General features: G+C 38.8%; 1 protein-coding gene across 3 annotated transcripts in view; it reads left to right on the plus strand.

Moving 5' to 3' along the window:
- The first annotated feature begins 388 nt into the window (after positions 1 to 388).
- Stx7 (syntaxin 7) overlaps positions 389 to 13,999 on the plus strand; it is a 37,163-nt gene continuing 23,552 nt past the window's right edge. For 2 of the 3 annotated variants that reach the window (XM_063233476.1, XM_063233478.1), the window contains exons 1-2: positions 389 to 529; positions 6,994 to 7,148. In XM_063233476.1, the coding sequence (XP_063089546.1) occupies positions 7,064 to 7,148 (85 nt within the window). In that variant the 5' untranslated portion in view covers positions 389 to 529; positions 6,994 to 7,063. Of the gene's footprint in view, positions 530 to 4,881; positions 4,952 to 6,993; positions 7,149 to 13,999 lie in introns of all 3 variants that reach the window. The other variant, XM_063233477.1, reaches the window with a different exon arrangement.

Here is a 13,999-nt window from a genome sequence, read left to right on the forward strand (position 1 = left end):
GCGCTACAAAAATTTGTCTACCAAGAGAGCACCTGGAAGTGACTCTTCACTTATTCCTTCATAGTTATTGATAGGTTTGAGTCTTTCCGTTTGCATTTTTAAATGGGGCTGTACAGTCTACAGCAGAGTTGAAGATTAAGAAACACTATAGGCATGACTGATGAGGTGAGGTGAAGACATAAGCCTAGAGAAGTTGGCTTCACCGAATAGAATAAAGAAAATAGTTGCTCTGCAATTCCTCCCTGTCTCTTTGCGTGTATGGCAACCTTCAAACAACAGCTCCTCTACAATTTGCTTGTAGTTCCATTATTTAGCTTGGACCCTGAAGGGGCGGGGATAGCATAGCTGTCACTCAGCCCTAGGAGCCAATAGGAGGGGAGAGAGTTCCGCCTCCTTCCCTGGCTGTGTTCAGGGCATGCGCACTGGGCGTCATCGCGCCGCCGCCCGTCAGCTGAGAATTACCTCTCACAGCTGAGAGGCCTGTGGGTGTCTGTGGGCACCGGAGGAGGAGGAAACCTAGGAGGACAGGGTAAGAGGATCCTGGAGAGGGGAAGGTCCCTGACTGGGCGCTCCGGAGACACTGTCGCACCTCGTGTGTGAGCGTGGGCCGGTGGCCGCAGCGGCAGGCTGGGGCGAGGCGGAGGGCCCACGCGCGCCCCACGCCCCCCGGACCGGATCGGTACTGCGCCTGCGCGGTCGGGCTCGCGGCGAGGGGTCGCCGGGTCCCTGCGATGCGCCCTTGGGTCCCGGTCCGGCGCAGGCACGGGGTGGGCGGGCCCGCAGGTGCGCGCCGCGCTCCCGAGCGGCCGGGCGCGACCTCCCTAGCGCTTCCTTATTTCCAAGCACTAATGGGAAAAACACGCCGCGCTTGTGCGGGCTGCCCGTGGCCGTGGTGATCAGAGGCGCCTGGTATTTCGGTGTCTGTCGGGCTCGCAGACTTGGACTCGCCAACTTTGTGTGACCTTCCTCGTCTATATCCTTATTGCTTTACACAAAGACCTTCAAAATACTTAAAATATTTTTAGAACTCCCACTTCCCCTTTGTTTTTCTAGGTTACTTTAACTTATGATAAAAGAGGGAGTGCCTTTCTGGTTGAATGCTATATACATTTTCTCTTTTTTGTGTGCACGCGTGATTTATTTTTGGTTTTTATTTTCATCTGTTTTTTAATTCTTATTAGTACATATTGGCAGCACATGACGACATTTAACACATCTCGTTTTTTTTTTTGTTTTTTTTTTTTAACCTCCCTTTCTCCTCCCTAGCCTGTCCCTCTCTCCATCTCTTGATCGCTCCAATTTTTACATTGTGCTGGGCATTATAGACATACATTGATTTTTTAATCACTTCAGATCACTGGATTCTAATTATACATATAATGTAAAACGCCCAGAATCTGAAAGGAAAGGAAGTAATTATGAAAGGCTGTGCCATTGGGTAATGTCGGAGGTGGACATTTCTTTGGCTCTGGGTGTGCCCTGAGCAACATGCCAGCCCCGACTGATAAAAATGTGTGTCTTGTGATGTACATGAGCCTTTCTTTTGCAGGCCTCTTGGAGAAAGCCTCAGACTAAGAATTAGGCTGTAGCAGTTAATGTGGTACTACAATAACTTATTATCATTTTCTTTCATACATGTTACTTAAGCTGCTTCTGATTAACAAAGTTTGTGCTTATTTTGGTTGTGGTGGATGAAAAGTAAAGTATATAAAGCACCGACACTAAGTCTTAAGTTTGCTGTGGCGTCATGTATTTGAAAGTTTAATGTGTACAAGAGTGAAAAAAAGGGTCCTTGGTGCTTTGAACTAAAGCCAAATGTTACAGTGTGATAGTTCAACTGATGGAATAGCTGAGCTAAAGAATGCACTGGGTGTCCTGTGGGTAGAGACCACTAGTATGTTGTAGACCAAATGCCCTGATCTTCCCTGTGCATCTGCCATTGCTGGGCATTGGGTGAACGCTTTCCTGTTTCCATTCCAGAGAGAAGGATAGATCATAAATATACTAATTTGATCATTTTCAATAATGTTTGTTGTGGAGCAGTAAATTAGAAAGTATAGGGTCAGGGATTTAGCTCAGTGGCATAAGTGCCTGCCTGACAGTTCTTACTAGGTCGTAAGTTTGAGTCTCAGTATCAAAAAAAGAAAAAACAAAACAAAAGTGTAACGGAAAGTGGAGGAGTCATGACTTTACATTTGGAGTCAGGCATCTTTAGGATGTGGTGTCAATTTGGTGGGAGAAAAAGCTGTCCCTTGGAGATTATGGGAAGAGCCTTCTGAAGTGAGGTGACCACACGAGAAAGATTTAAGACAGCAATAGTCCTGCATCAATAAGATGTGAAAAAAAGCAAGGCAATTCAGTGTTTTAGAATGATATTATCTTCCCTCAGGCTGGATGTGTGTTCTTAGGAAGTAGAACATTTATTCAGACATTCTACAAACATTTATTCAGCACCTGTTAAGTAGCCAAGTAACTCCAGTATTTTATGTTGGTGCTTATTCATGACTGTGAAAATGAAACCTTTTTGCCCAAGCTATATTTATAAAATATGAGGTTTATGTTTACTGGAAATCTTAAAGGTGCTAAAAGATATCCAGTAGTAGCTGGGGAGTAATTTTGACACTGAAGATTCTGTATTGAAATTCTCTTTGTTCATTCTTTGTTGTTTTTGAGAAGCAGTCTTGAGGAAAAAACCCTGTGTTGCACTTTGATTCCCTTACCCTCTTTCTCTATGGTGTTTCTTTGTGTTGCACTTTGATTCCCTTACCCTCTTTCTCTTTGTGGTTTCTGTGTCTTCATAGAAAGATAATTATTGAGATGTCAAGTTAAGCACCAGGATTGTCTGCAGTGATGGATATGGACTATATGTTAGCCAGTAAAGCTAGACACATAAAATTTTTGAACACTTGGAAGGTGGTTCGTGTGACTTTCGTTTAACCTAATTTTTAATATTCCATGTAGTTAGTAGCTACTTTATCAGACAATGTAGGTATAGCTGATGAGTCATCTATTACTATTTTGAGAAATGACACTAGGAATTCTGAATGAGCATTCAGCAAGAGTACGTTGGTATATAACAACTTGAATTACTGGAGGTGGATATACAAAGTAAACAGTTAAAAATATAACATTTACCTTCAAGAATCATAAACTTTTTTTAAAAAATTACAAACTTTTAAAGTGAGCTAATAGATACTTATCTGTGCATTTGGTGTGGTTTTCTTTTTACAGTAAAGTTAGCCATTTGAACCCTTTATTCTAATATCTCATGCAAAGAACTAACCATTGTTGCCTTTTAGATATGACTTATTAGCAGATAGAGTTAGAAAAGGAGTATCCTGTCAGTTACTTTCATCAGCTGATATAGTTATCCTGAAGCTGTTTCCTCATTTTAGTAGTCAAGATAGAAAAATTTCTTATGGGGCTTGCAGAAAGGTGGTAAGTTTGACTTTCCTAGTTAAATGAGATTTCTTGTTCCTGTTTTGCTATACCGAAGGCAGGATAGCTTAGTGTTTAAATAAATGTAAGCCCAACTGGGGATTTAGCTCAGCTGCTCAAGTGCTTGCCTGCTAAGCCCAAGGTTGTGAATTCGATCCCAGGTATGGGGCGGGGGAAAAGATGTAAGCCCTAAAACTTAGTTTCAGATTTTAGCTGTTTTGCTCATCTTAAACAGGTTACTTATTCTCATTGTCTTATTTTCTTCATGTGAAAAATTTCAATAGTAACTCATAGCCTTGTTGTAAGAACTAGCTGAGAAAGTAAATGTAAAATGCACAATGTCAGGAAATGGTCCTGTAGCAAATTACTTTTTCCTCTTCACCCAGGACTGTAATAAGGACAGTCTGCCTGTACCTTTCTGTAAGAAATTGAAGACAGTTGAAGAACAGCAGCTCTTTGGATGAATGAAGCCCTATTACCTCACTAGTAGGAACTTTTTCAGATTTAGTTTTTTGAGTAAAAATACAAAGTAAAAAGATTATGTTTGGATCTAATTGGTTGGATCTTTGGAAAGCAAGAAGGTTCCCTTAAAAGAAGACAGTGAGCAGAGTCAGACTAGCCATGTGTGAATTTGAGGGCTACAGTACTATGCATGAGTTGACAGGACTCTGGGGATACTCTCTGTAAGGAGAAGGGATGCCACGGCTGCTGGTATGTCATGCAGCTCTGCAGGTGCAGAAGAACGTCATACCTTTGCTGTGCAGGGTGCAAAAGCATTTAGTCCCCTGACAGAGGCCCAGTTGCCAAATGTCTTGCCCAAGGAAGAGTTAGCAGTTGTCACTTTCACTGTTAGCTGAAGAAGCAGCTGGTGAGTTCTCATTGGCTTCAAAGACATGGAAACTAGAGAGAGGTAAGAGTGTGGCTTAGAGACATGGATGTGAGATTCATTGTGGTCTATGGTTAAAATGGAATGATATGAGTAGGGGAGCCCTTTCCCCCAAGAATACTTAATAAGAAACAGTATTTTCTCATTCACAGTGTGTTCGTGACAGCTATTGGCCAGATCTAGTTAATAGAGGAAAAGGAGGAAAGATGTCATTGAACCAAGAGAAAATTGTCTACCCAGACAGTGGAATATTATGTGACAATAAAAAGAAAGAAGTACTGAGGAATACTACAGTATAAATGAACCATGAAAAGATATGTAAAGCCAACCACAAAGAGCACGTATTATATGATTCCATTTATATCAACTGTTCAGAATAAACAAACCTTTAAAAAGCCATTGGATTATGCACTTTAAATGGATCAATAGCATGGTATATGAATTATACCTTAGTGAGACTCTTTATTGAATTGACAGATCTGAATGAGGGTTTGTAGGCTGTTAAAAACCATGTGGGTCTGATCTAGATCTGGTTTGGTTATGTCCTGTGGCTGCAGGTCCAGGTCCAAGGCTTCCTGGAAGGACCTTTGTTCTTGCCACACTGCTACAGAAGTTCAGCTGTCAGAGGTGAGGTTTGAATTTGCCTTTTAATGAGTTTGGTTTGGGGACAGAACTTGGTCCGGAAGAGATAAACTGAACCCACAGAACAAGGAAAAAGAATAAAGAAGTCTCCAAGCTCCCGGGACTTTTGGGTGGCCTGAATTCCAGGCATGGAACTGGCACTGGTCTACCAGTTGTGAGAGTTCAGCTGTTGTACCCCTGCCAGTACAGTGCCTGAAGACAAACGCACGTGTAGTTGGCCCTGTGTGTTTTACATCCCCGAGTTTTACATCTGTAGTCTTTAACCAACTGCTTGTGGAAGATATTTTAAATTGCATCTGTACAGAAAATATATACTCTTCTTACGTATCATTATTCCCTGAGCAATGAGAATATCAAACTATTTGCATAGCATATATATTGCATTAGGCATTGTGAGTGATCTAGAGATGAAGTATACAGAGAACATGTGTAGGTTATTGCATATACATACTATGTAAGGATTTCTGGACTTCAGTGTCTTTGTTGACCTCTTCTCCCCTACTATAAATTTCCAGTGTTTCATTACAACATATCAATCTAAACCCGGGGCCAGGCCCTCTTTCTTGTGGCGTGTATTTTGGATGATAGGAAGCATGAAAGCACAGGAATCTGAACCCTGGAGTCAAATCCCACCTCCACCAGTGGGTGTGTTGTACTACCTTGAACCAATTACTTAAGTCACACAGTTCATCACTAAGATAGTAATAATGATATCTACTCTGTGGGAGAGATTGTGAAAATTAAATTAGGCAGTTTATGTGACATAATTCTCATTTAACAGATAAGTGAAATATGTTAGGTCATTATTACTCTTTTCCTTTCTATGTGGCGTCACACCTATCCCAGCCATGTATCATCTGATCCAGCCTACCTAAGAACCTCCCTTCTTTGATAAATGTGCATGTGTCCTTTCACATGTTCTAGGTCTGTCTGCCCAGATCTCCATGTTCTGGCCTTTGTTCTCTGTAATAGTCATGCCCTGTTATCCAAATCTGAAGCTTTTGTTTTGTAAATACTTTCTAATGAGCAATAGTGATTTTTCCTTTTTTGCGGTCCCTGCCACTTTTGCCTAGCACATGACTTTTATTGATTTGTGTTACTCTTTTTGCCTTACTTTATTAACTTTATCCATTCTCTTAAATGACCAACTTGATTTGAACAAGACTTTTTTTTTTTTTTTTGTATCTTCCCAGTGCTTAATTAATGGTGAACGTGTGTCAGGCTCTTAGTAAAGATTTGGCTTACAAATACTTGCTAACAGTTTTGTAGTTCTCTTGTGCTCATTATAGAGATGAGTGTAGGATTGATTGAAATTACTTGCTGTGCACAGCCCTGTATGGTGAAACATTCTTTCACGGTCTTCTGTGAAAAACACCCTGTGTTGTGTAACATAGATTGAAGAAGGAAGAATTTGGTCTCCCTCCCTCCAATAGCAATACCCCAGCTTTTCCTTCTATTCTAAAATGTTGGCTGCTGGAAGAGAAGAGTCATTTCTTTCTCACTCTGTCAAGAAACTGTGATGGGCAATTATAGGATGCTGTTTATCTTCTTGGCTCTGTTGTTTGAAATTTAACCTTTATCGTTAAAATTAGAGAGCCTGAGCTCCTCTTGTGTGTTACATTAGATATAATGAAGTGTCTAGGAGTAGGCTGATGTCTGTGTTCCATTAATATTTAACTGTTTATTTTCTGTTAAGAATTATTTTAAATGTTGGAGAATGATAAATAGTATTGGGCCTTGTCTTACAGTTGCTTACAGTTTTGTTAGAAAGAAACTGTATAAAGAATTAAAATTACTCATAGAAAAAGGACTTAATAGTCTTCCTTAGTGAGATCAAAGTAGTTTTTAAAGGAAATATACTATTTGAACCTTACTTTGATTGTTAAGCGTTTTTAACATGACTGCATTAAAGGTCCAGTTTTGTTTTTATAAAAATAAGAGTTTTCCTGATGGATGAATCACATTGCCAGATTTCACCTCAACTCAAATATAAACCAATAACTTTTTTGAAATTCTGTGTTTCTTAGGTGACCGCCTAGAATATTGCACTGCTAGCCTACCAGCATCTGATGAAATTAGTGAGTCAACAAGTCAACCATGTCTTACACTCCAGGGATTGGTGGGGACCCTGCCCAGCTGGCCCAGCGCATCTCTTCCAACATCCAGAAGATCACACAGTGTTGTAAGTTTAGTTTCAAATCAACTTCTCTGTTTCAAGGCTTAATAGAGCCTAGAGGTTCATGAAAGAATATTTTTGGCAGTGTGGGGACGGAGGAGCATTTCTCTACAAACAGATCTTCAAATCATAGTGCTATATGAATGAATGAAATAATTACGATAGAAAAAATAACTTTGCCTTTTTCTGTAAAGTGCCAGGTCCAAGCATATAATACATTATTTCACTAATGAAAGATTTAAAAGGGCAATACAGTAGGTAGTTGTATTTACTCTAAGGCATCTGGTTCTCTGAAATTATGAGACTTGTCACAATTCCATAACTTTGGAACTGGGGAGCACTATCAGGAGCTCAAGAGAAATATGGTTATTAAATATATGACTCGATATTGATTAGGTGATTTTAGTAAATGTAAATACATGTTATATAGGAGCAGAGGTGCACAAATTTTAGTCCATTTTGTGTTTCTATAATGAAATACCTGAGGCTGGGTAGGTTATAAAGGAAATGCATCATTTACCTCACAGTGTTGGAAGTCCAAGCATAGCACCAGCATTTGCCCAGCTTCTGATGAGAACATCATGGCAGAAGAGACCACACAGCAAGACAGGAAGTAGGAGAGTGTGAGCTGAAGAAGCTGAACTCTCTTTATAACAGTGTGCCATCATAATGACCAGTCCAGTCCTGAGTGATAAAGGAAAACATTAATCTCTCTTAATAATCTACCTACTTGTCAAAGACACCCCAATATCACCACTCTGGAGACCAAGCCATCATGATTTTTGATGGTAGGAACAAATTATATTTGAATCACAGCAAGAGGGAACATCTTTATTAAGATAGATGCTATAGAAGGTGATGACTTGAACTTCCATGAATTATCCCTGCTACACTTGTCAGGAGCAGAATGTCAGCAAAGTGATCCATTGTGACATATTATTAGAAACTGTGAATCCTCAGAATACATGTACAAAGTAAAGAAATACCATCATGTCAGGTTGGAATCTACATATTCTCTGTTTTGTTTTTAATGCCTAAAGCACAACTCACATATCATAGATTATCCTAGTCATTTTGCTGTTTTCGTTTGACCATCAGGACTCTGAAAATGTGATAATACAGTTTTATTCTTTAGCCTGCATCCTTAGGGCTGCTTTCTTTATCGCAGTATTAATACACTGCTGAAATAAAGAAGAATGTTGTTAGAACACCATACTATGTTTTTCTAATCATGAAGCTTCCAGCAGTTTCTACTACATCTGAATGGTTTAAATGACTGTGTTTTGAAGGCAAAGGATATGAAAATAGATTGTTCCAGAAAGGTGTCACTGTGTACAGCCATGAAATTTAATCCCATATTCTGGTATGGGCTAAGTCATGTTTTCTTTGGCTAGCCTTAGAGCAGCAAGGAAGTGAATACCATTGAGTATCATGGCATCTGTAGTGGACCGTGTAGGTATGTTCCATCAGGGACTATTCTGGTTAGTCTGAGGCTCTGCTTTGGTCTTCCAGCTTCTGATCTGTTCTCGTGTGATCACAGGGGAGCCTCTCATGGTGCCCTTGTTGCTGGTTAGAAACGACATGGCTCTACCTTAGATGAATCTAGGTACCTTTGGGAAGATTAAGAGTGCTTACAATTTTAATGTACACAGGTGGAAAATCAAGACTTTGTGCAAGAAAGGAAGCCAAAAGCTTTCCTGCAAAGAATAGTTAAGAGGGGAATGTTAATGGAGTGAGGACTTCTAAGAAGAAGAGAAACGATTGTATTGTACTAAGATTTTGGAAATAGTAAGCAGGAAGTGGTATGAAAAGTACAGGATTAGAGATTATTTGTGAACTTTAACTGATGAAGCTTCCTTAAATCAAGTCATGCTTGCTGAAAGAGTGATCCTTTGACCAGCAGATGAGAAGTAATAAATTGGGTCAGAGTTGAATATTTATACCCTAAGGCAACACTGTGATTCAGGGAAGTCTTGGAATGAACAGGAGGTCCCTAAACTATGCCATGTGTAGAGCTGTTAAGGCTGAAACCATTGAGCCAAGAGTAGGTAAAGTCACCATTGTCAGATAGGTGAAGCACCAGGTGATCTTCAGGACCACAGGGCGTTCTACCCATTGGAAGTTGTAGATAGAGGTCCATTTAAGAAGGATAAAGGGTTCTAATTAATGCAAGTTAAGGGATGACATTGCTTCCCTCAGGGCTGAGAATGCCTTCACTAAGTGACCAGGAATAGTGATCACAATGTCTCAAGGCTGTTACAAAGAGTTTTAAACATTGGAATACTGGTTCAGACTGAGTGATCTTTAACTTTTATATTCTGTCTTGATTCATTTAACAAGTAATTTGAGCATCTGTTACTTACCACACAATTTCAGACAATAGGAATCTCTAGCAGGAAACAAAATCTTTGCGGTCCTGCTCTCACGTAGTTTATGAAGGAATAGGAAGCAATAGATGATATTTATAAAATGAGCAAACAACACAATTTAATATGAAGAAAAAAGTAAAAGTGATGTGAAAGCAAGTCACTACCTGCATGTTAGTGGTTCCTGAAAAAGGATGAGGAGAGGCTGGCAGTGAGAAGAGTAGAGAAAGAGCATTTCAGATACAGGAAATGGCTAGTGTTCAGAACTCCAAAGCAGTCCAAGGCTATGGATACTCAGAAGACAGGAAAAAGAGACCAAGCTACTGTGTCCAAAGCATGGCACTTGAGGCAACAGTGACTAGAGAGGAACTCCGAGAGGAGGTCCATGAGTCACCCTGAGCTTTGTAGGCTATGTGTGAAGTCTAAATTCCACACTAAGGCAGTGGTAATCATTGGAAGCTTTTAAACAGAAAGGAGCCACAATCAGATCTGAATTTAGTAAGATTGCTCTGGCTGCTACTTAGAAAATACATTTTAGGGAAATAGCAGGTGCATTAAATTGGTTGTTACAGAAGTATGTTGAGATATTGGCTTGCACTAGTGTGCTAGTGAGCAGAGAGAGAAGTGACTGGTGTATTTTGGAGGCAAAACCAACAGGGCTTGCCATGAATGTGGGTGGAATTGGGAGGGAAAGAGAAGAGTCAGGGATGACTCCATAGTTTTTGCATTTAACACCCAGGTGGAAAGTGGCAAATATATGAGATAGAGAGGATTATAGTTCAGGACTAATGTGAGAACACTGTGTTTTAGCCAAGTAAATTTCAAAATGTCTCTTATACATATCTAAGTGAGATATCAAACAGTTTAGATGTATAAATTTGGAAATTAGGAACTTGTAAGAGCATTAGTGTGATTTTAAAACTGTAGATCTAAAATAATCCTCAAAGCAAAGGTTAAGAAAAAAGGGCTGGGAGAAAGCAGCACAAAGAATGTGAGATGGAGTGACCAGGGAGATAGGAGCAAAAACCAAAACATGGTAGAAGCAGTGTTTCAAAAGTGAAGCATTATCTGTGTTCTGAGCTACTGAGAGACTAAGATGAAAGATTAGATTTTAAAAACTGCTAACTTTGAAAGGAGAGGTCTTGTGTCTAAGTATTTCAAGTATAGAGGGAGGAAAAGGGAAAGGAAAGGTAGCTGCTTTATCCATTTAAAAAGACTTCCCCAAATCCTGCGCATTTCTCCTTCTGTTATTGGCTGAAAGACTACCTCTAGCTGTAGCAGGGCTGAAAATCTCTGATAGCTGGGTTGCTGTGTATTCACCAAATTTGAGGCCTGCTGCATTTGAGAAGTATCTCAAGGGTAAAGTGTTTCAAAGATAATCAGTCTCCTGACTTTCAAGATCTTTGTATAGTTTTCCTGGCTTTTAAACTTTAGTAGATCAATAAATGTATTTTATTTTGTGTTGGGCTTCATTCTTTTATGTTTTCAGGGTTCATCTGTATAGCTATAGGTCATTTATTTTCATTTATAGTATTTCACATTCAGCCACTCAACAATTCTGTTTGACAAAGAAGGATTTGAGGAAATTGGGACTAAACTGCTAGTGAGTGGTTTACCTTTCATCCACTGTGGGAGGCATAGCGAGTATGACCAAGATGGAGATGTGGTGGCAAAGGTGGAAAGTTTCTGTCTGAGCGGGTATGTTTTTAAGTAAAATAGAAGCAAAATCACCAGATAGAACATGATAGTATCTAGTTAGAAGTTTTTGGAAAGAAAACACTTGCTGAACTGCTTATGGTTCAGACAACTGAGAGAATGAATATAGGAGAGGAAGCAGAGCAAGCTGAGTACACACTTGGATTTGGGGTCTCAGATTTACTAAACCAGTATACCTTACAGCAAGAGCCACACAGAAGCAGAAATCGGCATGGACACGCAAGGCAGAAGTGCGAAGTTTCACTTCCCATTCCCCCCATCTGGCGATACTAATACTAGTTGGATGGGACTGGAGAAGAAGCGGTTTACACACATTTAACTTCCTCTCTTAACTCTGACATTTGCATCTTTTGAATCTGTATCAGTGTGAATTACCTGACTTCACCAAAGGGTCTGAAGAGAGGGTGTAGTGAGGTAGGTAGGGTATGGGCATCTGTCCAACCAGAGCTAGAGGCTTTCTGCAAGCTGCAGTGGGAAAAGTGAATTTTCCTAATAGTCTTGATCAGATAAATGACAGGTATAAAATACTGTGCTGTATGGTCTAGATTCTCCCACCAAAAATCCAAGAATAACAGAATACTGGAATTTGTTTTCTTTTATCAGCATTGTATTATGGCAGTTCTGTTTTACAAAGGAGGGAATAGATGAGAAAATATTTTTAAACTTAAGTATTTTTAGTTGTTGTTAAACCACTTTTTGTTAAAGATAGCACGTAGTGTTATGAATTTGTTTCATCAGTAAAAATTTAAACCATATTACAGTGATATACTTTATGTTAAATATTTAAATGTTGTACGTACTTACATATATACTGCATATGATAGATATATATCATAGATAAATATATTAAAATTATAATTACATATTAAAGATATATATTTGTATTAAAATAATACAACTTTTGAAAGTTAAATAGATACTGTATTACAAACTAGAACTTTATCATGGATTTCTCTATGAAGTATTAAAGTGATTAATCAAATATTTTTATCCCATGAGCCTGTTGACTCTGTAATGGGATTGGTAAGGCACCTGTGCCCCAGTGCTCCATCCTAGGCCTGTGAGTACACAGTGCTCTCCTCCACAAGCCTAACATGGCATCCAGTCATCCTTAACCCAGCTGCTCCAGGCAGTTGTCCCTGGAAGACTGTGAAGCAGAGGAAACTGTTTGTTGTTCCATGTCTGGAAGAGCATCTTGCATCTAAGAAATGCTGAGATTCAGTTCTCAAACTTTGAGTTGAGATGTTCAAAAGTAACATTTTTATTAGCAATAGTTGGAAGTGAGATGTACACTCATTTAATGTCTGTATTACCATCTCTATTTTCTTTGAGACAGTCTCCTACCTGTGATATATGGTATAAGAGTAAGCAAACCTTTGGGGATTGAAATGTGTGAGCCTATCATATGAACAAACCACAGAAGGATATTTTCATTTGGACCATTCATCCTTGGCCAAAATACAAATAATATAGGAAAATATCTTAGGAAAATACAGAGAACTCATGTGTTTAAAAGAAGAAATATGTCAAAATCTATGACATAAACTGGGTCTTTATAAGACTTTTTAAAAGTAGAAGTATTTATTAAGAAGTACCCAAAATATGAAGTCATTAATGATCCACCAAAGCACCACATATGAAGAAATAGAATATTGTGAACCCCTTGACATCATTCTCATGTTTATGTTCCTTCCTTGCTCTTCAAAGATATTCAACATCTTTGTATGATTTCTCTGACTCTTAAATGTTAATAGATAAAGAAGTATATTTTATTTTGTGCTGGGTTTCTTTTTCTTGTGTTTGCAGATTTCATCTATGTAGCTGTGAGGCCATTTATTTTCATTTATGTTATTCCATATTCAGCCATTCCATGATTCTATTATTGGTGGACATTTGTAGCTTTCCAGTTTTTGTTTTTGTTTTGGTCTTTGCTATTTTAACATTGCTTCTCTGAATATTCTTATATGTTCTTCTGTTGCATGTATATACCTAGGATTTGAATTGCTGGGTCATAAGGTATGTGTGGTCAGGTGTACTAGTTATACCAAAAATAACTTGCTAAGAAGGTTGTACCAGGCTTTGCTCCAACCAGTCAATGTGTCAGAGTGGGTAATGCTCAAAGTCCCTGCCAACATTTACAGTCTTTTAATTTTTGCTCATTTTAGGTGTAGATTTCTTTCATTATGGCTTGCTGTATAGTTCCCTAGTTAGACTCAAAAATATTTTTTAGACTCAAATTTTTGAGAATGTATTTAAGACATTCAGTGGGCAGTAAGAAAACTTCTAATACACAAGCTTGTGTGGCATTCATGTGCATTTTCTGAAGTCAGATCCAAATAGAATGAGCTCTTAATTACTCAGAATATGGTTTTCTTGTCTGTATTTTTGGTGGGCTGGATTATGGTCTCTTCCAGTTCTAATAGGTAAGAGTCCTGAAAGCTCTTCTAAAATACACAGTATTATTCTTTGCCATTAAGAGACTAGTTGTCTTATCTTTATCCATAATACATGTTCATAAGATTCCATTATAGAAACAACCAAGACTGGCTAGAGTTACTCTGAGTTATCTATATATCCTTTTTAAATATTAGGAGATGGGAGAGTTATGAATACAAAAATTCCTGGTGGGAGCCATGTCAGAATTAACAAAATTATGGATTGAAGGAGTCTGAGAAATAAAAATGAGAACAGCTAACCATGAAACATAGTTCTTGAGGCAAAATATTCTCATGTGTATGTAGTACAGTAAAGTCTTACTACTGGTGCTAATGAGAA

This window comes from Cavia porcellus, unplaced genomic scaffold (genome assembly GCF_034190915.1).
Source record: "Cavia porcellus strain 051 isolate PalLab524CR breed Dunkin Hartley unplaced genomic scaffold, mCavPor4.1 scaffold_22, whole genome shotgun sequence".
Classification (NCBI taxonomy): domain Eukaryota; kingdom Metazoa; phylum Chordata; class Mammalia; order Rodentia; family Caviidae; genus Cavia; species Cavia porcellus.